Genomic DNA, 22,902 nt, shown 5'->3' with positions numbered 1-22,902 from the left:
TATATAACAATTTTGTTTGTTTTGCAGAAAGGTGGTGGAGCCATCTTCAACACAGTGAAGACCAAAGCAAACCCAGCTATGAAGACAGTTTATAAATTTGTGAGCACTTTAGTGACTTTTGAAATTTCTTCCATGTATCAGCTGTTAATATTAATCCCCTGTGTTACAATATGAGCTAACATGGTGATCAACCATATCAGCAACAAACCTTGTGTGTTACAAAGCTATATTGTTTCAAGGTTTAATTAACAGAGCTCCTCTGAAAAGTATAAAGGATCTGTGAGCATGAGGTGTCGACGTGGGTGATACTCTGCACCTTTATTCTTATTTACGTAGTTTCACTGTGTAGATGAGACTTGCCTCAACTTTCCTTTGAAATGTAAGAATCATAAGAAGATGTAAATACATTCACAATGGCAATGACCTATGTGTGCTTATGTGCTCAACAGGCCAAGGACCATGCAAAAATGAGGATCAGAGAAGTCAAGAGTCGGTTGAAGCAAAAGGTATTGATTTGTTTTCCTGCTCTGAATCATTTGGGAGTTTTAATCATGAATTATAATGATGGCTTCCCTAATCTGTCATTTTTGACCCTATGGCCTTCCAGCCACAGCATGCAGCCTCTGTCCTTCTTTTCCTTCTCTGCCATCACTACTTTCACCTTTGTTAACTTTTCTTTTTCCTGTGTCCCCCCCCACCACTGCAGGAGCAAGCAGAGAATGGACTCTCCACTGAGGGGTCAGCAGTGACTGATGATGACAGCACAGCAGGATTTTCCACCTCCACTGGTGCAGCTAGAAGCAACAGGTCACTGCAAAACTGGGAAGACAGTCGGCCAGTCACTATGCACTTGGGACAGGTGGGCAAAAAGGATGTGACAATGTAAAAACGCTAAAAACGTTTCATATGAAACACTTATGTCATAGCACACCTGAAATGCTATGTCAAAGGGGGATTTAAATGTGGTGTGTTAAAATAGCATTATTCTGTTTGTAGCATTATGTTTGATTGCATCTCCCAGTACAAAAATATGAGACTGATATTGTATATTGTAATTATTTAAATTTGGAAAAAAAAGATTAAAATGTGCTCGCAAAGCACTATCTATATATTTACGTTCCAGAGTAGATAAGCTGACGTGTGTAATTATTTTTTTAAACTATATACAATCATGGGCTGTATTATTAGGTACACCTGTACAGCTATTCATTGCAAATATCTAAGAAACAGCTTATGGGTGGGAAAGTGGTTCATTTACAAATTGGAAGGTTGTTTGAATGATGGAATCAGGGATCTACTAAGGATTGCCTCTGATGGATCCATTAGTCTGAGTCTGTATGTGAATGTTTGAAATCACTTGGGCACAGGAAAAAAAAAGTCCTGTGAAGTATGGAGTTGTATAGAAGAGAGGGCAATGGACTAACCAGATTGATTAACTCAAAGTGAAAGGAAGTCTGAAGAGCAGAGAAGAAGTGTACTGGTCCCAGTTTTCAAGAATTCAGTTCAGTTTCAGTTTTATTTATATAGGGCAAAATCACAACAGCAGTTGCCTTAAGGTGCTTTACATTGTACGTTAAAGACCCTACAATAATACAGAGAAAAAACAGAAAATCCCAATAATCAGATGACCCCCCTGTGAGCAAGAACTTTGGTCAGTGAGGAAAAAATGTAAAGGGAGAAAGGTAGGACAAGGACACATTGTGGAAGATAGCCAGAGATTAATAGTAACTAATATTAAATACAGAGTGGTATATAAATACACAGTGACTGGAAAACATGACATAAAACAGAACAAAGGTAATGGGCGGAGCTGTAGTAACTATAGAGTGGAAAAGATAATGAGCTATGAGCTAAAGCTATTGGAAAGAGTTGTTCCGCGAAACAGCGAGGCCGCGAAAGGTGAACCGCGTTATAGCGAGGGACCACTGTATATATGCACACACATACATACATATATATATATACACACATACACAGTGGCTTGCAAAAGTATTCGGCCCCCTTGAACTTTTCCACATTTTGTCACATTACAGCCACAAACATGAATCAATTTTAATTGGAATTCCACGTGAAAGACAAATACAAAGTGGTGTACACGTGAGAAGTGGAACGAAAATCATACATAATTCCAAACATTTTTTACAAATAAATAACTGAAAAGTGGGGTGTGCGTATTTACTCAGCCCCCTGAGTCAATACTTTGTAGAACCACCTTTTGCTGCAATTACAGCTGCCAGTCTTTTAGGGTCTGTCTCTACCAGCTTTGCACATCTAGCGACTGAAATTCTTGCCCATTCTTCTTTGCAAATCAGCTCCAGCTCAGTCAGATTAGATGGACAGCGTTTGTGAACAGCAGTTTTCAGATCTTGCCACAGATTCTCGATTGGATTTAGACACCAGACAGGTCAGGGATAAAGGTATTGAGAAATTTAAAGCAGGCTTAGGCTACAAAAAGATTTCCCAAGCCTTGAACATCCCACGGAGCACTGTTCAAGCGATCATTCAGAAATGGAAGGAGTATGGCACAACTGTAAACCTACCAAGACAAGGCCGTCCACCTAAACTCACAGGCCGAACAAGGAGAGCGCTGATCAGAAATGCAGCCAAGAGGCCCATGGTGACTCTGGACAAGCTGCAGAGATCTACAGCTCAGGTGGAGGAATCTGTCCATAGGACAACTATTAGTCGTGCACTGCACAAAGTTGGCCTTTATGGAAGAGTGGCAAGAAGAAAGCCATTGTTAACAGAAAACCATAAGAAGTCCCGTTTGCAGTTTGCCACAAGCCATGTGGGGGACACAGCAAACATGTGGATGAAGGTGCTCTGGTCAGATGAGACCAAAATGCAAAACGCTATGTGTGGCGGAAAACTAACACTGCACATCACTCTGAACACACCACTGTCAAATATGGTGTGGCAGCATCATGCTCTGGGGGTGCTTCTCTTCAGCAGGGACAGGGAAGCTGGTCAGAGTTGATGGGGAAAATAGATGGAGCCAAATACAGGGCAATCTTGGAAGAAAACCTCTTGGAGTCTGCAAAAGACTTGAGACTGGGGCGTAGGTTCACCTTCCAGCAGGACAACGACCCTAAACATAAAGCCAGGGCAACAATGGAATGGTTTAAAACAAAACATATCCATGTGTTAGAACGGCCCAGTCAAAGTCCAGATCTAAATCCAATCGAGAATCTGTGGCAAGATCTGAAAACTGCTGTTCACAAACGCTGTCCATCTAATCTGACTGAGCTGGAGCTGTTTTGCAAAGAAGAATGGGCAAAGATTTCAGTCTCTAGATGTGCAAAGCTGGTAGAGACAGACCCTAAAAGACTGGCAGCTGTAATTGCAGCAAAAGGTGGTTCTACAAAGTATTGACTCAGGGGGCTGAATAATTATGCACACCCCACTTTTCAGTTATTTATTTGTAAAAAATGTTTGGAATCATGTAGGATTTTCGTTACACTTCTCATGTACACTACTTTGTATTGGTCTTTCACGTGGAATTCCAATAAAATTGATTCATGTTTGTGGCTGTAATGTGACAAAATGTGGAAAAGTTCAAGGGGGCCAAATACTTTTGCAAGCCACTGTATATATACACAATATATGTATAACAATCTATATCTATCTTTCTTTAGATAGTGGTACATTATTTGTATTTCTGACATTAAAATTTCTCCTTTCTCTCCTATTTCGTCATGTCCACAGGCTCGGCCACCAGTGCTGTTGAAAAGACCAAGCAGCAATCTGAGTCTGGAAAGCAGCATTGACCAGTAAGCATACTTTATTTATAAACAGCAAATTCCACTGTTTTTGAGTTTGTTCAGTCAAGAGATAAGGTTAATGTTCCCTTGTTGGAAAAGGCAGTGGATAAATTGTGGGCCTAAAGGATTCAAAAAACATGGGGGTTTCTTTAACCTTGTTAATATCTACAATCAACATACCTGGACACTTCTAAGTTCATCATATTAAAATGGGTCTCCATATATAATCCACATATAAACTGATAATATAATCTCAGCATCCACCTGCCACGACCGGTGGGGGTAAATGGAGATAGACGAGACAAAAGACATGCTGTGAAAGAGAGCCAGACATTAATAATAACTCATAACTAAGGGTGGGTTCAAGGCCTCCTGATCCAACCCTAACTATAAGCTTTGTCAAAACAGAAAAGTCTTAAATCTAATGTTAAAAGTAGAGAGTGTCTGTGTCCCTAATCCAAGCTGGGAGCTGGTTCCACAGAAGAAGGACCTGCAACCGGAAGGCTCTCCCTCCAATTCTACTTTTAAATATCCTAAGAGCCACAGGTAAACCTTCAGCCTGAGAACGAAGTGCTCTATTGGGATAATAGGGTACCATGAGGACTTTAAGTTAACAGGATATTTCTAATTTTAGAGAGATTACACAAATTGAAGAAAGCAGTCCTACATATTTGTCTAACATGGCGCATTGAACAACATATCCTGGTCAAAAGTGACTCGACTAAGAGTATAATTGGAATGTTTGTTTGGTACCACTGAAAGATATTGATGATGGTGAAACAGTTGTTCTGTACTGCTGTACTGAGTTAGACACAAATCAGACTCCCTTCAATTGCCTCTTGGTGCATCACTCACAATTCAGACAAATCAATACATTTTGTGATGGGCGTTGGTGCAGCCCTTTAGCCCCTATGTCTGAAATAAACTGTTTTAAACCACCTTTCTTCTGATTGGCTACACTGTGTAAACAGATATTTTGAACATTAGGTGGAAGGGACTTCTGTGATGCCTATATAAGTACATCCCCCCTTTTTGACATCATAAAGATGGAGCAATAGGACAGAAGCTGTGTGCACCATTACAGGAACAAGATTTGCATCATTGGAAATGAGAAAAAATTAAGGATTTACTTGAAGGAGTGCCAAAAATTTGGATTATTTTCTTTTTCAACAAACTCTTTGCCCATTCAAATCAATAATCAACTAGAAAACTTCTAATTCTTCTAATTTCTCTTCTTAATGTGCCTCTTGCTTTCTGCCCCCTGTGTAATGAACTGTGTATTTTCTGTTGTCTTTCCTCTTGTCACTGTAGCCCTGTCCGTCCTACTCGTCACTACACAGTCTTTCTGTCTGAGGATTCGTCTGGAGATGAGCTCCAATACGACAATGAGTCCATCTCTGGGTTTCCTGACAGCTTTTTCTTCTCGGTCCCTTTTGAGTGGTCGCCTCTGTATGCATTTCCCTGATTGACTTTGCACTGTTTGGTTCATCAACAAGCCTTTCTTATTCCTTTTCTCTTTCAGTAATTGTGGGCATGTCTGTGCATAGCTACTTTTAAAGCTGTACATTTGGATAGGTTCTTGGATAGGGACATTTGTACAATTAGTACGATTAGGGAAACAAAACGATGTTATGTTGTTGGTACGGGCTTATGAAACCTGGGATCTAAAGTAAGTTCAACATACCCAGGATATCTTTCAATTATTGGGGTGGAAAATTGGTGACAAGGATAAGTGGTCATATGTTGTTGAGGGTTGTTATCAACTCAAGGGTGAAAGGGGTGGTGTGGGAAGCATCTGACCAATCACAAATGGGTGTTCCACAGATCATATGACTTCTCTTCCATAGAAAATTATCCCTGTGAGTGCAACCTACTCCAGAGATGTTATCTAATGGTGGTTAAATATCTCTAAAGAAATGAAATGTATACCAGTAAAATGCATTACGGTTGTAAAAAACAAACAAACAAAAAAACCTGTAAGTATACAGATCTTCAGACTTGGGAGAAAGTCAGGGTAACAATATGGAAACTTCACAAACAAATTTCCCAACCAACTAGGAAAATAAATCCAAGAGCTTCTTAATCTAAGGTGACGATGCTGTGCTTATCACTGTACAGTGATAAGCACAGCTCTTCTTTTACTTCTATGTTAACATGTCTTTTTAGTACTGTAGATGCTTTTTTTTAGTACTATTATACTCCGTTGATCCATCTATCCATCCATCCAATTTGTAATGATTACCTGGATCAGCTGTTTAACCAGAGATGGCCTGACCTTCCTCTCCCCAATCCTCTACTCCAGGCTTTTTAGAGACAGTGAAGTGTTCAAAGCCATGCAAGTTTAAGCATCCAGGGACCAAAACAGGTTAAAATGAAAAAGCAGAAACGAAAAAAACAGCAGACCCCTATTGTTCCAGCCACAGATCAGTTGGTGGGCCTATGGTAGGACTGGCCTATGTGACTCATTCAGGCTGAGCCTGGGCAGGCTCCATAGGTTAAGGCACCAGGTGCTCTCAAGTGAGCCCCTCCCCTATGCCTGACTCTAGGGTGGGGTCCCCATAATTATGGTCTGGGTCAGGGGTCTGCAACCTTTAACACCCAAAGAGCCATTTGGACCCGGTTTCCACGCAAAAGAAAACACTGGGAGCCGCAAATACTTTTTGACATCTAAAATGAAGATAACACTGTATATATTGTTTTTTACCTTTATGCTTTGTGTGAACAACTAAGGTGTGTTGCTTATGAAATCCATGAAGTGCTACAGAGAAAATTACATTTTATTAATGTAATTAACACATTTTGAACTCTTAAAGCAATATAACAAAAGGAAAGACACCCAGCTGAACTAAAAGAATCCAGCAAACAAAAACTGTGAGCCGCCACCCTTATATCGCCTTTGGGATTTTGGAGCCTTGACCTGACTTTTAAAAAATAATTGGAAAAAAAAGCACTATGCTGCTAAAAGATGAAAAATAGAGATTTGCAAAATTCTGCCTAAATATGTATTTTACCTGGTTAATGTGTGTGGAGGGCGTGGTCTGCAGCGCCGCTGCAGGGGAGGCGGACGCACCTGAGCGGGACCCGCAATCACGCCACGCCGCCTTTACGTCTGTGCTATCTATGCTGTTGTTGGTATGTGTCGGGCTGTGAGCTGCAAAGCTACAGCCGGCTGTATGCGTACAGCAACCGTGTGTGAAAAGTGGTCAATAAAGAGATGCTGAAAAGCGTGTTCATGGAGACATCGTCGGGTCTGCCGTGGTATGTTTACAATGGGACTTCTGCTCCTGAACCTCTGCGCACAGCGTCTGCAGATCTGGGCTGTACGAAGTCACTTTCATCTTTACGCAGGACTGTAAGCTGTCATCTGTGAGGCATGAGTGGTGTTTGTTTTTAACATAGTTCACGGTGGCGAATAGCTGCTGACATAATGTGGATCCGAAGATCCATAACTGGCCTACCTGGGGTTGAAAGTCTCGATAAATGCACGGCGTTTCGGCGAGCATACCGGCTTCCGCCAGTGTGACGCTTATTTTGAGCGATGAAAAAATAATAGAGTACAATTTTTTTTTATATTTCAATATCACAATAATCTTCCAATTTAGAACTACAAGTTAAAAATGAACTAACATAAAGAAAATACACTTCAGCTAAATACTTCTAATTTATTTTCCCAAACCACGCGGAGCCGCACTAAAAGGACTAAAGAGCCGCGGGTTGCCGACCCCTGGTCTGAGTAATATTTATGGATTTCGTTGTTATAGGGGTTTATTATAGGGTTTGTTTGTTTTTTAAATCACACTTAGTCTGGCCCCTTACCCAGTACTAATTTGCCTTGGGAGCCTTGACTAGGGGCAAATTGCCCCTGACAACATGGCTCCTGGGATCCCTCCAAAACAATGAGGTGGCCATTCATGGAGGGGCAATTTAAGAGTGGTGGCTGTGATAGAGGTAGAGCAGTGCATCTACTGAAATAAACAAAAAAAATTTGTATATGATTAATTTCTGTTAATATCTGATTTGTACCATGATTCTTTGAACCAGTATGATGAAGTTCTCCAACTCTGCCTGTCTAAGTCAAAAACATTGAAGGGCAAATGTTCCAAACTTAAATTATTTTAAAGTCATTGGCTGAAAAGGTAGAGCAGGTCATCTACTGATTTGGAGGTCTGTTGTTTTATCCCAGACTCCTGCTTGTATGCATGTCGAAGTATCCTTTGACAAGATATGTGTTCATCGGCGTGTGAATCTTGCATAGAAAGCACTTAGATATAGAAAAAATGCTTGTATGAATGTGTATGTGAATGGTGAATGAGAAATGCTGTCATAAGCGCTAGAAAAATAGAGTAGAAAAGTGCATATAACATCCATTGTGAGGAAGAATTTATAATAACAGGTTTATCTCTTTTCCTGCAGGCCACAGCCGTACCACACACTAAAAGAGGTTGAGTTGATAGAAAGTCATGATACTGGTTTTGGGCCACCAGAAAGTCATACTGCCCCCCCTAGCCCAGTCAATGAGAAGTTCTCCAATCTCAACTTGCTTGGTGACTTTTTTGGGTGCCTGGACGAACCTGAGAGCCAACCAGTTGCCTTGGCTAAGAGTCTCGAGGATCTGAGGACTTCTAAAGACTCCGATGAGTTGCAGCCCAAGTTTACCTACCAGGTGAGATTTCTGTTCCAGACACTACCTGAATAGTTTGTATTATAATTAATTTTATTATATAAGATTAGTTTTTTTCTAAATTAAATCCAGATATTCCAGACTGTATGTATGGCAGTGTATGTATGTATGTATGTATGTATATATATATGTGTGTGTGTGTGTGTGTGTGTGTGTGTGTGTGTGTGTGTGTGTGTGTGTGTGTGTGTGTGTGTGTGTGTGTGTGTGTGTGTGTGTGTATGTATGTAAGTAAATCTCATCTCAAAAACTCATAATGGCTCATGGCATAATATATGTATATATATTACACCATGTGAGTTAAGAAGCAGTAGTACTGTAGGATTTACTGAGCTAAATTGTGAAGAAAAACAACTCAAGTGGTTCTTTAAATTCTGATCTCTTGTGCTTGCAGCGGCTGGACGTAAACGTTGGTGACAATTCACGAACATTTCCAGGGCTCAAGCTCTCCAACTCTTACAACAAGCTGTGGAGTACAGGTCATGAAAAAATGCCTTTGCCTGGTCCCTCTACCTGTAATAGACCTCCATCTGTCCAACTTCCTGTGTACACAGGAACCCAATCCCCAGGGCTTGATAGCTCCAGCACGTGCCCTGAGCCTTTGGACCTTTCCTCTCTAGGTAATATCACTATTCCTCGTCCCCAGGGAAGGAAGACACCTGAGCTTGGTTCTGTCTTGACACCTCCCACAGCCCAGTCATGCTCCAAACCAGCAGGAACTGGTGAAGGAAGGACTATATCAGGGGGAGAAGAGTTTAGACAAGCTCTGAGCATGTCCACAGATGGAGATTTGCTGAAGACCCCTAAGAGTACTAAGGAAGGTATAGATCTCATAAGCCTTTTAGATCCTCTAAAGAACTCAGCACAGACCAGCTCCACTGCACCAACTGATGGGACAGATAGTAGTATCTCATCTTCCTACAAGCTAGTACTACAACCTGGATCCTACCCACAGGGCTTGCCCTCTTTCCCAAAATATCCAAACCTATCACTAAACCCTTTCACCCAGTCTTTGCAAAACCCTTCCCTTCAAATGCATTACTCACCAATTATAAGTGGAAACCCCTTTAATACAGTCTCCAGACCTCCGCCAGGCCCTTATATGCCTGCTCCAACGCAGCAGCAGTCATTTACAACACTACCGGGGCTTTACAGACAGCATTCGCCAGGCAGTTCCACTGCCCCACCCAGCTATTCACTGCTCCAATCAGCATTCCCGTCATCAGTCACCTCTCTGCCTCACTCCTCTGCCAGCAATCACACTTTTTCCACACCTATAAATGCACTGGGAAAGCCACTTAATGTTGAACAGGACAGTCAGAAGCCTCAGGATCCTTTTGGGGACCTGTTGTCCTTGGCCAGACCAGCTTCATCCCAAAAACAGAAGGTGGAGGACCTCCGGAGGAAATGGGAAACATTTGACTAAAATCTTTATATGTGCATAGAGATTATTTTATGTCACTTCTACCACTGCTCTATCCAGGACCTTGGGTTGCTTTTAATAGTGGAATAATCTGATTTAGTCTGTTATACTTGTCTAGCTCAAAAAAATACAGATTAAATGAAGATTAAAGACTGCTGAAAAATGCCATGTCAGAGTTCTAATAGAGTTGTCCTGATTGCCTAAGTGGAAAAACAAAGAGCAGGTACATTTTGTATGCTATCTGCAACCAGGCTGATGAGTGTGTAGGCGCTCCCAGTTTTTCCGTCGTAGAATATAGGTCAGAACTTATTTTTTTGAGGCAGGATTCTAAATTCCGAAGTAATAAATACAAGATACAATAAATAAAACGCACATTAATCAGCTGCACCATTAAAAACCACCTTCCTTGTGCTGGGTACATTAGTCATTCTGTTGTCATGTCATGAGTCTATCTGTGTAGATGCATTAGAAATGAAGTGATTTTCAAACCAGTTACTTTTTTTTGTAGTTCAAAGCCTCTAACACTGAACTACAGAAGTCAACATGACAACAGTTCTTACGCAGGTGTTCTAATTCTTTGAACATGCTGAGGTCCTCTTTATTCCAAGTATCCATGATTGTGTTCATAAGCAAGTATAATACAGACCGTTTTTTTGTTTTAATTCTTCTTTGGTGTAGTAGTCTTCAGGGCACAAGAGGAACTGTGAGTATACTGTTTTTGGTCAAATGCATGAATGTGAAATTGCAAAAGCGATTTTAAAAAAAATTAAAGGTCCCTAGAGTATTAGTTGTTTAGACAATAGCTCTGTGTTATCCTCAAAAAATAAACTAAAACAAGCAGGAAAATGGTTTGTTCAGAGGAAATGCAAATTGATGTTGGTTTGTAAATACCCAGCTGTAGCCATCATTTCAGAGTTGATGGAAGAAAAATAAAAGGTCTTTGTACCTATAAAGTCCTCTGTGGAGCTTCTCAGTAGGTTATTACCTTTTAGTGGGCTCCAGAGCAGTTTGCTCCAAAAGCACCGATTAACTGCAACAGAAGGTCCTGATATAGAAGGCAAAAATGGTCACATGATGACACCCTCACCCTCTGATTGATGACCAGTGACAAACTCTTTCTATTAAACAGATTGGGAAACGTGGATGCATTTCTACAAATTGTGTTACGTCATGTGTGATTTTCCTGGGGAAAATGCCTTTCTGTAAAGGCATTTACCAAAACATTTGCTTGTACATTTCATTGCGCAGCTCTCTTGTGGGTCATTTGTCTTCAGTGCCATCCCATTATCTGTGTATAAACTTTAAGAATAGCACCCATTATTTCCTGAAAGCGCATAAATGTCACAATAGCACACGTTTTCATGAAGTCAGCTTCTATGATTAGCTCACATTATTATTTTTAGCTAGTCTGCTATAGCAAAAGAACATCCTAATCGAATTAAGTGGCTGTCACTACAAAATATAGTGCACCTCACATGTGCATAGTTCTTCTATTGATGTTTTAGTAGCTTTGTACACAATGAATTTTTTGCTTGGGTGTGTTTTGTTTTGGGGGTTTTTTTGTTTTGTTTGTTGCTTTCATGATAAATTCTGTTTAATGCTTTTCTCTCTGACCTGAAAAAAATGTGTTGTCAATAATTTTTTTAAGACCGTCTACAAGCATAAGATTACATTACATTTCCTGGAATATTTTAAAGTTGTTTGTCTGCTAAATATATGAATACTTTAAAACCCCTTGTTGTATAGTATTGTTTTGCTGGATCTTTTGGACAAGCCTTTGCTGATATATTTTCCTTTTTTTGGTTTTTGCAACTGTGATTAGCTAATGAGGCTGCTTAAACATTGTGATGTAAGAGGAATAATAATAGCTTCTCACACTTTGGCCATCAGTTTCTAAATTATCTGCTCTGACCTCTCTACCATTACACAATTGTGTCAGTGTCTTTCTCAGCTTTTTACTGCGTTCCAGATATTTTTGATGCGTTCATGTGTGGTGAATACCAAAAAAAATTAACAGCTTGAAAGTGCTGTGCAGATCAGCTGTAGCTGCTGTCTTGTGTGCCTATTTGTAAAGACAACACTATATTTGTTCTAAGAATGACTAAAGACTGCTGAATAGTATCCTACTGCATTTGCATATAATTTAAATCTACAAATATCAGTTTCATTAAAATTACATATTTCACAATGTTTTGTGTCAACCACACTGTCTGTGTGTGTTTCTTTTTAACCTTATATATATATATATATATATATATATATATATATATATATATATATATATATATATATATATATATATATATATATATATATATATATATATATATATATATATATATATATAATATATATATATAAAAAACACCCAGCGCGCCCCTGCGGGCGGTTTATCCTTCAAGCTCGGGTCCTCTACCAGAGGCCTGGGAGCTTGAGGGTCCTGCGCAGTATCTTAGCTGTTCCCAGGACTGCGCTCTTCTGGACAGAGATCTCCGATGTTATTCCCGGGATCTGCTGGAGCCACTCGCCTAGCTTGGGAGTCACCGCACCTAGTGCTCCGATTACCACGGGGACCACCGTTACCTTCACCCTCCACATCCTCTCGAGCTCTTCTCTGAGCCCTTGGTATTTCTCCAGCTTCTCGTGTTCCTTCTTCCTGATATTGCTGTCATTCGGAACCGCTACATCGATCACTACGGCCGTCTTCTTCTGTCTGTCTACCACCACTATGTCCGGTTGGTTAGCCACCACCATTTTGTCCGTCTGTATCTGGAAGTCCCACAGGATCTTAGCTCGGTCATTCTCCACCACCCTTGGGGGCATCTCCCATTTTGACCTCGGGACTTCTAGGTTATACTCGGCACAGATGTTCCTGTACACTATGCCGGCCACTTGGTTATGGCGTTCCATGTATGCCTTGCCTGCTAGCATCTTGCACCCTGCTGTTATGTGTTGGATTGTCTCTGGGGCATCTTTACACAGCCTGCACCTGGGGTCTTGCCTGGTGTGATAGACCCCAGCCTCTATGGATCTTGTACTCAGAGCTTGTTCTTGTGCTGCCATGATTAGTGCCTCTGTGCTGTCTTTCAGTCCAGCTTTGTCCAGCCACTGGTAGGATTTCTGGATATCAGCCACCTCCTCTATCTGCCGGTGGTACATACCGTGCAGGGGCCTGTCCTTCCATGATGGTTCCTCGTCTCCCTCCTCTTTCTTGGGTTTCTGCTGCCTGAGGTATTCACTGAGCACTCGGTCAGTTGGGGCCATCTTCCCAATGTATTCTTGGATGTTCCTTGTCTCATCCTGGACTGTGGTGCTGACACTCACCAGTCCCCGGCCCCCTTCCTTCCGCTTAGCGTACAGCCTCAGGGTGCTGGACTTGGGGTGAAACCCTCCATGCATGGTAAGGAGCTTTCTTGTCTTTATGTCAGTGGCTTCTATCTCCTCCTTTGGCCAGCCTATTACCCCAGCAGGGTACCTGATCACGGGCAGGGCGTACGTGTTGATGGCCCGGATCTTGTTCTTACCATTCAGCTGACTCCTCAGGACTTGCCTGACCCTCTGCAGGTACTTGGTGGTTGCAGCCTTTCTAGCGGCCTCTTCATGGTTCCCATTTGCCTGTGGGATCCCCAGGTACTTGTAACTGTCCTCTATGTCTGCAATGTTGCCTTCTGGTAGTTCAATCCCCTCAGTTCTGACTACCTTCCCTCTCTTTGTTACCATCCGACTACACTTCTCCAGTCCGAACGACATTCCAATGTCATTGCTGTATAGCCTGGTAGTGTGGATCAGTGAATCGATGTCTCGTTCACTCTTGGCATACAGCTTGATGTCATCCATGTACAGGAGGTGGCTGACAACTGCTCCGTTCCGTAGTCGGTATCCGTAGCCAGTCTTGTTAATGATCTCACTGAGGGGGTTCAGGCCTATGCAGAACAGCAGTGGGGACAGAGCATCTCCTTGGTAGATCCCGCACTTGATGGTAACTTGTGCTATGGGCTTGGAGTTGGCCTCTAGTGTTGTACGCCACATCCCCATTGAGTTCCTGATGAAGGCTCTTAGGGTCCCATTGATCTTGTACAATTCTAGGCATTCCAGTATCCAGCTGTGGGGCATTGAGTCATAGGCCTTCTTGTAATCAATCCAGGCAGTGCACAGGTTGGTCAGTCTGGTCTTGCAGTCTCGGCTGATTGTTCTGTCTACCAGTAGCTGGTGTTTTGCACCTCTGGTATTCTTGCCAATTCCTTTCTGTGTCCCGCTCATGTATTGACCCATGTGCCTGTTCATCTTAGCCGATATGATGCCTGACAGGAGCTTCCATGTAGTACTGAGGCAGGTTATTGGTCGGTAGTTGGAGGGGACCGGTCCCTTCTTGGGGTCCTTGGGGATCAGGACCGTCCGGCCTTCAGTTAGCCATTCCGGGTGTCTCTCGTTAACTAGCAGCTGGTTCATTTGTGCTGCCAGACGCTCGTGGAGTGCAGTCAGCTTCTTCAGCCAGTAGGCGTGAACCATGTCGGGCCCTGGTGCTGTCCAACTCTTCATACTGGAGACCCTTTCTTGGATATCTGCCACTGTGATGGTTACTGGACCCTGTTCAGGGAGGTCGCTGTGGTCTGCCCTCAGATCCACTAGCCACTGAGCATTGCCGTTATGGGTTGCATCCTTCTCCCATATGCTCTTCCAGTATTGCTCCGTCTCTGTATGTGTATATATATATATATATATATATATATATATATATATATATATATATATACTTTAACTTAGGTTTTTTTTTTTTTCAATCTGATGTTGCCATTAGATGTTTCTATGTGGTTAAAGCTGGATTTTGTTAGCTTGAACTGGTGTGATGTGGTGACCTTTATTTCTTTTTTTGAACTGCTACTAAACATACAACATAAGTGAAAAATATTTGAAAAACACAGGTTTAACGACCATCAAAAAATGTAATGCTCCAAGAGACTGGGCCAAATTGAACCCCCTAAATGTATAACACCATTACACTGTGGTCTGGTTTATGCCATGGCTGTGTAAATTGAGGACAGCTGTGGCATTAACCACAGCTGTCCTAAAGCTACAGTACTTGTAATTACCAAAATCACTTTAGTCAAAATGATACTTTCATGCTTAGCAACAATTGTATATAAATTTTCAAAAAATGCTGAAATAATAGTAAAGCAACTTATTATTTTTGGATTAATATACTAAATTACAATTATTAATTAATGGATTAATGGTAGAATGGTATGCTTGATTAATATCTGTTTTCACAGACATGTCCAGTCTGCCTGCAAATCTAGGTATAAAATGTACATTTAGTTCAGTGAATTCAGTTAAAGTGTAACAAAGTAGTTGTGTTAACTAGGCCATGTGAAAATCACACAGTGGATGAGATGCTGAGATGCATGAAGGTTAATCTTATGCACAAAGATCACCAACCTTCTGCAGGGTCAATAGCAACATGCCTCCATGTTCAACATACCAGTATTAAGCAATTGAGCATAATTTAGCTGGTATAACCACATATTAAGTATGGAAACTGATACATATTTATGTTCAATATGTTAGGTTATATTTTGATCTCATGTTTACCACATATAAATCATGGTTCTGTGTTTAACAGTTATAACACATATCTTCCTACATTCCTCCAGATGGACACAAAACTGCCAAGATTGTAGCTGGCTCACGTGCACACACGCCACCAGAAAACTCAGACATTAGAGACATTCTACTACTCAAACTACATTTCCCATTTATATATTGATGAAATTTATATTTTGATTTCTCTTTGATTAAATATAAAAATACTTTATCACTAGGAAATAGAGAAAAACTCTTGTTTTCGTCCCCTGGCCCTTTCTATCAGCTTAATCAATTCTCCCGCGGCACTGACTGCCCACACATACAAATCCACTCCTGCAGCAGTCTCATTGGCCTATTTTCCAGCTGGTTATTTCAGTCCATTTAAAACATACCTCCCGTCCATCAGATGTGTGGAGGTCACGTGGTACCTTCCAGAGGACTCCGAGAGCTTGACAACTGTTGGACAAAAGGCTCAATCTATACCCTGTCAGGTGTCTGGCTTGGCAAAGGAGTTGAGGTAAGCTGAATTTCTGACTTCAGTGCAGCAGATCTGGCTTTTCTGGCTTGCATGCATGTCACAGTCCTGGGTTGGTGACCTAGTGTTTTGTGTTATTATTAAGCTTTGATTTCATCATGGTTTATCATTATTAGTCTTTTGTTTTATGGTTCTGTATTTCTAGCTTTCTAGTTCTTCTTTGTTTTGTGATTTCTAGTTCTTGTGTTTTGTTCCTGTGCCCCTCATTTTTAGTGTAGGTTCTGTCTTTATCTTTATTTTCTTGTTCAGTTGTCATTGTTCAGTAGACATGAGTCATTCAGTCTCATGTCGCAGTTTGTTATTCCTGTCCCTGTGCTCCGTGTTCCCTCTGTTCAGTGGCATGTCCGTGCCTCTGTACCTGTCGTGTATTTCCTGTTTTAATTTGTTAGTCCTTGTCCTGTGCATGTTTTTTTCTCCAGCAATAAAGCCACCCTTAGTTAATCATTCAGTCTCCAAGTCCTGCATTTGGGTCATACATCCTGCCTGCCACAGCGTGCCATGACATTGCACCAGCCACTTTATCTCTCCAATAATTCCATACCTGACCTGGAGATGCTCCTGTGTGAGACAATACCAGCTACTGCTTTCCTCTCGCTGTGCGAGTGATGATTGTTGGGTCCTGCTCATTCCCTTTAGTACTATGGAGGATTCAGGTGTCTCCTCAAAATCTTCTCTCTGTATTTCCTTCTTTTCATCAAGTTGAGCTGTTCTTAACCCCTAAGTCTTAACCCCTGATCCTATTAGTCTTACCCAGTAGATAATGCAGGGTTCTGGAGCTGATGCAGGCCAGGAGACTCGCCTTGTGCTAACTACGAAATCATCCAGATTAGAAAATCTCACCTATAATGTGCAAGTGGGGTGGTAAAATGCAGCTGAAGCGAGAGTACTGACAAGGAAAGAGAGAGCATATTTTGCCCATACTTGCTTTTCTTCATACACTACCTGTTAAATTCAGAATGGAATTTAAAATCCTCTCCTCTCGTACATGGTCTTGAATAATCAGGCCACATCTTATTTTAAACTGAACTAAATTAAATTGGGCAGCACTGTGGTACAATATAAAGTGGCCTTCTGAAATGACCTTAAGAGCCAGAAGGTTCTGTGTTCGACTCCACCATTTGGCTGGGCCCTTTCTGTGTGGAAGGTGCATATTTTCTCCGTGCCTGTGTGGGTTCTCTCCGGGTACTCCGACTTCCTCACAAAGACATGCAGTTATTGGTTAGGTTAACTGGTGATTGTAAATTGGCCATAGGTAAGTGTGAATGGTTGTCTGTCTCTCTGTGTTAGCCCTACAACAGACTGCTGTCTTGTTCAGGGTATACCCTGCTTCTCACCCTATAGCAGCTGTGGCCAACTTCCCCATAACCCTGAATTGGATAAGCAGAATAGAATGGAATTGAACTGAATTAAAATTAAAGTTTATAATTACACCAGTCATGCTTTTTTGTCATGTAAAAGCTGGCATCATCAATTTCTTAGCAGTCTTGTCAAGGCTTGCTGTGTGGCTGGCAGAATTTAACCCAACTGGACTCCGAAACAGTTTTACTGCAGAGCATACAAAGTAAACACAACATAAGCCAGTTACAGATCATCCTGGAAAGGATCCTCTGTAGCCATGTGAAGAGGGACACACAGCTTGAGGGAGAACACAACAAAGGGCAAGGGAAGACTACCCCCTGAGCATCTACCAAGGTGGTTGCTGGCTATAGCTCTACCCCCTGTGCTACAACTAACTACCCCAATAACCATCCTGCCCTGTCCATTCATGTCCATCCAGAATTTTTTATTTACCTTTACTCTGTAGCATGCAAGAATGGATGCAACACTCTTGGTTTGAAGCAACCATTGAAAGAACCTTCTGGTTCTTCATAAAGAACACCTTCTGTGTGATAAGTTTGCTTGTAGTGATGATGAGGATAATTTGCATGAAAATCTTCCAAAAAGACAAAAAACAAACTAAAAACCAGCAACAAACAACTTAAACATAAAAAATCACAAAGAAAGAACAATACAGTATCCACATCTGAACCAAAGAGTAAAACAGTGAAATGTGGATTATTAAATATTAGGTCTCTCTCCTCCAAGTCTCTGTTAGTACATGACTTAATAATTGATCAACAAATTGATTTATTCTGCCTTACAGAAAGCTGGTTGCAGCAGGATGATTATGTTAGTTTAAATGAATCAACACCCCCGAGTCATTCTAACTATCAGAAACCTCAAAGCACAGGCTGAGGGGGCGGTTTGGCAGCAATTTTTCACACCAGCCTATTAATCAACCAAAGACCAAGACAGACTTTTACTTTTTCGAAAAATTCAAAACCAGTGTTATTTGCTTTGATCTATTGTCCGTCGGGCCTTACACTGAGTTTCTGTCTGATTTCTCAGACTTCTTATATGATTTAGTGCTCAGTTTAGATAAAATAATTATTGTGGGTGATTTTAACATTCATGTAGATGCTAAAAATGACAGCCTCAACATGGCATTTAATCTGTTAGTAGACTCAATTGGCTTCTCTCAAAATCTAAAAGAACCCACCCACCACTTTAATCACACTTTAGATCTTGATCTAACATATGGTATAGAAACTGAACATTTAACAGTGTTTCCTGAAAACCTTCTCTTGTCTGATCATTTCCTGATAACACTTAAATTTACACTAATTGATTACACAGCAGTGGGGAGTAGATTTCATCACAGTAAATGTCTTTCTGAAAGCGCTGTAACTAAGTTTAAGAATATAATCCACCCACTGTTATCATCTTCAATGCCCTGTACCAACACAGAGCAGAGCAGCTATCTGAACGCTACTCCAACAGAAGTCGATTATCTTGTTAATAATTTTACCTCCTCACTACGTACGACTCTGGATACTGTAGCTCCAGTGAAAACTAAGGCCTCAAATAAGAAGTACCTGACTCCGCGGTATAATTCTCAAACACGTAGCCTAAAGCAGATAACTCGTAATCTGGAGAGGAAATGGTGTGTCATAAATTTAGAAGATCATCATTTAGCCTGGAGAAATAGTTTGCTGCTTTATAAGTAAGCCCTCCGCAAAACCAGAACATCTTACTATTCATCACTGATTGAAGAAAATAAGAATAACCCCCGGTTTCTCTTCAGCACTGTAGCCAGGCTGACAAAAAGTCAGTGCACTCTTGAGCCAACCATCCCTTTAACGTTAACTAGTAATGACTTCATGAACTTCTTCACAAATAAAATTTTAACCATTAGAGAAAAAATGACTCATAATTGTCTCACAGATGTAATATTATCCACAGCTACTTTCAGTACCATTGATATTTATTTAGTCTTTTTTTTTCCAATTGATCTTTCTGAGTTAACTTCAATAATTACTTCCTCCAAACTATGTCTTTTAGACACCATTCCTACAAGACTGTTCAAAGAAGTCCTGCCATTAATTAATGCTTCAGTCATGATCAACCTATCTCTAAAAATCGGCTATGTACCACAGGCCTTCAAGCTGGCTGTAGTTAAAACGTTACTTAAAAAGCCAGCTAATTATAGGCCAATCTCCTACCTTTTTTTATATCAAAAATCCTTGAAAGAGTAGTTGTCAAACAGCTCAGTGCTAGGACCAATTCTGTTTACATTATGCATGCTTCCCTTAGGCATTATCATTAGAAGGCATAGCATACACTTTTATTGCTATGCGGATGATACCGAAGGTTATCTATCCATGAAGACAGATAACACACAACAATTAGTTAAACTGCAGGACTGTCTTAAAGTCATAAAGACCTGGATCACCTCTAATTTTCTGCTTCTTAAATCTGATAAAATTGAGGTTATTTTACTCGGCCCTGAAAATCTTAGAAATATGGTATCTAACCAGATTGTCAAAGGAGCTTGCAAAGAAAAGCGTCTGGACTTCTTTAAGTTGCTTGAAGACGTTTCACCTCTCATCCGAGAAGCTTCTTCAGTTCTAAGGTCAAATGGTGGAGAGTCCAAGATATAAACCTAGTGGGAGTATCCCCCCACAGAGGGACAAAAGGACCCCCTGATGATCCTCTAATCGCCTGAGCCAAGGTGTGAAACTGGGTGTGGGTCCCAATCAGCCAGAGTTTCGGGTGTGTTCATTGTGAAACCTGGCCCCACCTTATCATGCGAATTCCTGAGGTCAGATGGCCCAGGATGTGAGTGGGCGTTAAGGCGTCTGGGAAGGGATCTCAAAACTGGATTATAGATGGCAGAGAGTTGGTGTCGTAAACCACCGCCTCTGTTCAAAGATGGTCGCTCACAGTGGACATAGATGGCTTCTTTCACTCCTCTTTCAAACCATCTGTCCTCTCTGTCCAAAATGTGAACATTGGCATCCTCGAAAGAGTGTCCTTTATCCTTAAGATGAAGATAGACTGCTGAGTCTTGTCCTGTGGAGGTGGCTCTTCTGTGTTGTGCCATGCGCTTGTGAAGTGGCTGTTTGGTCTCTCCAATGTAGAGGTCTGGGCATTCCTCGCTGCACTGTACAGCATACACCACATCGTCTTCTAGTAACACAAACGTCTTCAAGTAACTTAAAAAAGTCCAGACGCTTTTCTTTGCAAGCTCCTTTGACTACGATGACCTGGATGACTGAGAACCTTCACAGACCTATCTAACCAGATTCTTACTCTGGATGGCATTACCTTGGCCTCCAGTAACACTGTGAGGAACCTTGGAGTGATTTTTGACCAGGACATGTCCTTCAATGCACATATTAAACAAATATGTAGGACTGCTTTCTTCTATTTGTGCAATATCTTTAAAATTAGAAATATCCTGTCTCAGAGTGATGCTGGAAAACTAGTTCATGCATTTATTACTTTCAGGCTGGACTACTGTAATTCATTTTTATCAGGATGTCCTAAAAATTCCCAGAAAAGCCTTCAGTTAATCCAAAATGCTGCAGCAAGAGTACTGACAGGGACTAGAAAGAGAGAGCATATTTCTCCTGTTTTGGCTTCCCTTCATTGGCTTCCTGTTAAATCCAGAATAATCAGGCCCCATCATACCTTAATGACCTTGTAGTACCATATCACCCTATTAGAGCACTTCACTCTCGCTCTGCAGGCCTACTTGTTGATCCTAGAGTATTTAAAATAGAATGGGAGGGAGAGCCTTCAGTTTTCAGGCCCTCCCATATGGAAAAGAAATAGAAAAAACTTATAAAAGACTTGCATAAGATGTGGCCTGCTTCATATAGTGAATCATATAACATCATATACTTTCTCATTACTTTCATATATTGTTTTAGTAAGTATCCAAAACATACAAGTTTCATTTATATAATTTTTTATGGGATCTTATATCTGTTTTATTCTTGTATGCTTTTCATACAAGTTTCACATAAGACAGATACAAACTTTATAAGATTTATATATATCTTTTCCATATGGGCTTCTTCTATGGAACCAGCTTCTATCTTGGATTCGGAAGACAGACACTATCTTTACTTTTAAGATTAGGCTTAAAACTTTCCCTTTTTGCTAAAGCATACAGTTAGGGCTGGACCAGCTGATCCTGAATCCTGACTTAGTTATGATGCAATAGGTGTAGGCTGCTGGGGGATTCCCATGTTGCATTGAGTATTTCTTCTTCACTCACCTTCCTCACTCACTATGAGTTAATAGACCATAGCTTCATATATGAAATACTTTTTAAGATATACCAAATGATCACATTTTCTCAAATTTGTATGCAAATCAGAGACAGTTGAGCAGAACCCTTGGTTGATTTGAGACCGAATGACCCTAATATCAAAAATGGGATGTTGTTTTTGTTTGTTTGTTTGCTTTTTTGAAAAAAACAAACAAAAAAAAAGAAGAAAAAAACCTTGACAGAAAGAAAATCTGAGCACAAGAGACAATGAAAATCTAGACTAGAATTAAAAATAACAGCAAACAATTTAACTTTATCTCTACTGTCTAAATTCTTTATAACAAGCATTCTTCCTGGCCAAGCAGTAAAAACCTCTAATTGGCCTTTATTACATTTATAGATTTAATTAATGTGCATACAAGTGGACACAAATGTAAATAAATGTAATCTTTTACAAGAAAAAGCATTTCTAAAAATTGCTACAAAGTCCCATATTACCAGGAAAACTGAAAAATAAGTCATGTTGCCAAACATGTCTATCAGAAAAGAAAGAACAGTAAAGAGTTTTCTCAGAGCCATACTGTCTCCACTGGAGCAGCACCACTGGTGTGCCATGAACCTGTTGGACATTTTCCAAAGGTGACCATGTAGTGGAGAGCTTATTTGTCCTCTGTTTAGCAGTTTTGAGCATAAAAAACTGGCATGATTTCTGATAAGAGGGGGTCATCAGAGGATAAATTGATGGCTATGAGTTCCTGAAGTTCATAGGGCTTATTTCCTCAGATGATGAAATATGCACAATTTACATTGTCAATATATTTTTGTAGCACAGGTCTATAAGGAGGGGGCTATAACATCAGATGAGCCTGGACATTCAGAGGATCTAACAGTTTGACAGTGACAGCCCTGTGCACCTCCCCACAGCATCGGATCACCTCTAGCTCCCTTTATCGATTTGTGTTCCTGTCAGATCAGATAAGCCTCTCCTCCGGTGGTACTTTGAGCATGCTGTCCATCTCTAGCCGGGCTCCAGCTAGTTCCTGAGCACTGGGGCTATAAGCGCCCTCTGACTGGCGCTTCTTCCTTGCTGTGAGCACTACAAAGGTCAAGCCAATAATCATTAGGAGAATGCACAGGCAGAGCAACGGGATCACAATTAGCAGCCAGGGGATTCCCTGTATACGGGCTTCTTTCTGCAGAGACAAAAAGTGTAGAGGTTTGGTCTTACTGATGGATGTTTCCATTACATAGTTTGATTTTCAGTCATTTCAAAATTAGAAAGATGTGAATCTAAATCAAGTTTATACTGCTGTTGTGAAACTT

The 22,902-nt window shown here is 40.8% G+C and overlaps 2 protein-coding genes across 2 annotated transcripts in view; one reads left to right on the top strand and one right to left on the bottom strand.

Annotated features, from left to right (window-relative positions):
• dennd1a (DENN/MADD domain containing 1A) overlaps positions 1 to 12,052 on the top strand; it is a 40,402-nt gene extending 28,350 nt beyond the window's left edge. The window contains exons 17-22 of the mRNA XM_082541109.1: positions 28 to 99; positions 450 to 506; positions 707 to 859; positions 3,706 to 3,770; positions 8,175 to 8,424; positions 8,834 to 12,052. Of these exons, the coding sequence (XP_082397235.1) occupies positions 28 to 99; positions 450 to 506; positions 707 to 859; positions 3,706 to 3,770; positions 8,175 to 8,424; positions 8,834 to 9,865 (1,629 nt within the window). The 3' untranslated portion in view covers positions 9,866 to 12,052. The remainder of the gene's footprint in view (positions 1 to 27; positions 100 to 449; positions 507 to 706; positions 860 to 3,705; positions 3,771 to 8,174; positions 8,425 to 8,833) is intronic.
• A 5,700-nt stretch (positions 12,053 to 17,752) lies between these two features.
• crb2a (crumbs cell polarity complex component 2a) overlaps positions 17,753 to 22,902 on the bottom strand; it is a 59,456-nt gene continuing 54,306 nt past the window's right edge. The window contains exon 13 of the mRNA XM_082541108.1: positions 17,753 to 22,772. Within this exon, the coding sequence (XP_082397234.1) occupies positions 22,551 to 22,772 (222 nt within the window). The 3' untranslated portion in view covers positions 17,753 to 22,550. The remainder of the gene's footprint in view (positions 22,773 to 22,902) is intronic.

This window comes from Aulonocara stuartgranti (genome assembly GCF_965226115.1).
Source record: "Aulonocara stuartgranti genome assembly, chromosome: 7".
NCBI classification, from domain to species: domain Eukaryota; kingdom Metazoa; phylum Chordata; class Actinopteri; order Cichliformes; family Cichlidae; genus Aulonocara; species Aulonocara stuartgranti.
The sequence above is the reverse complement of the archived record's forward strand: the minus strand, read 5'-3'. Positions and strand labels throughout refer to the sequence as shown.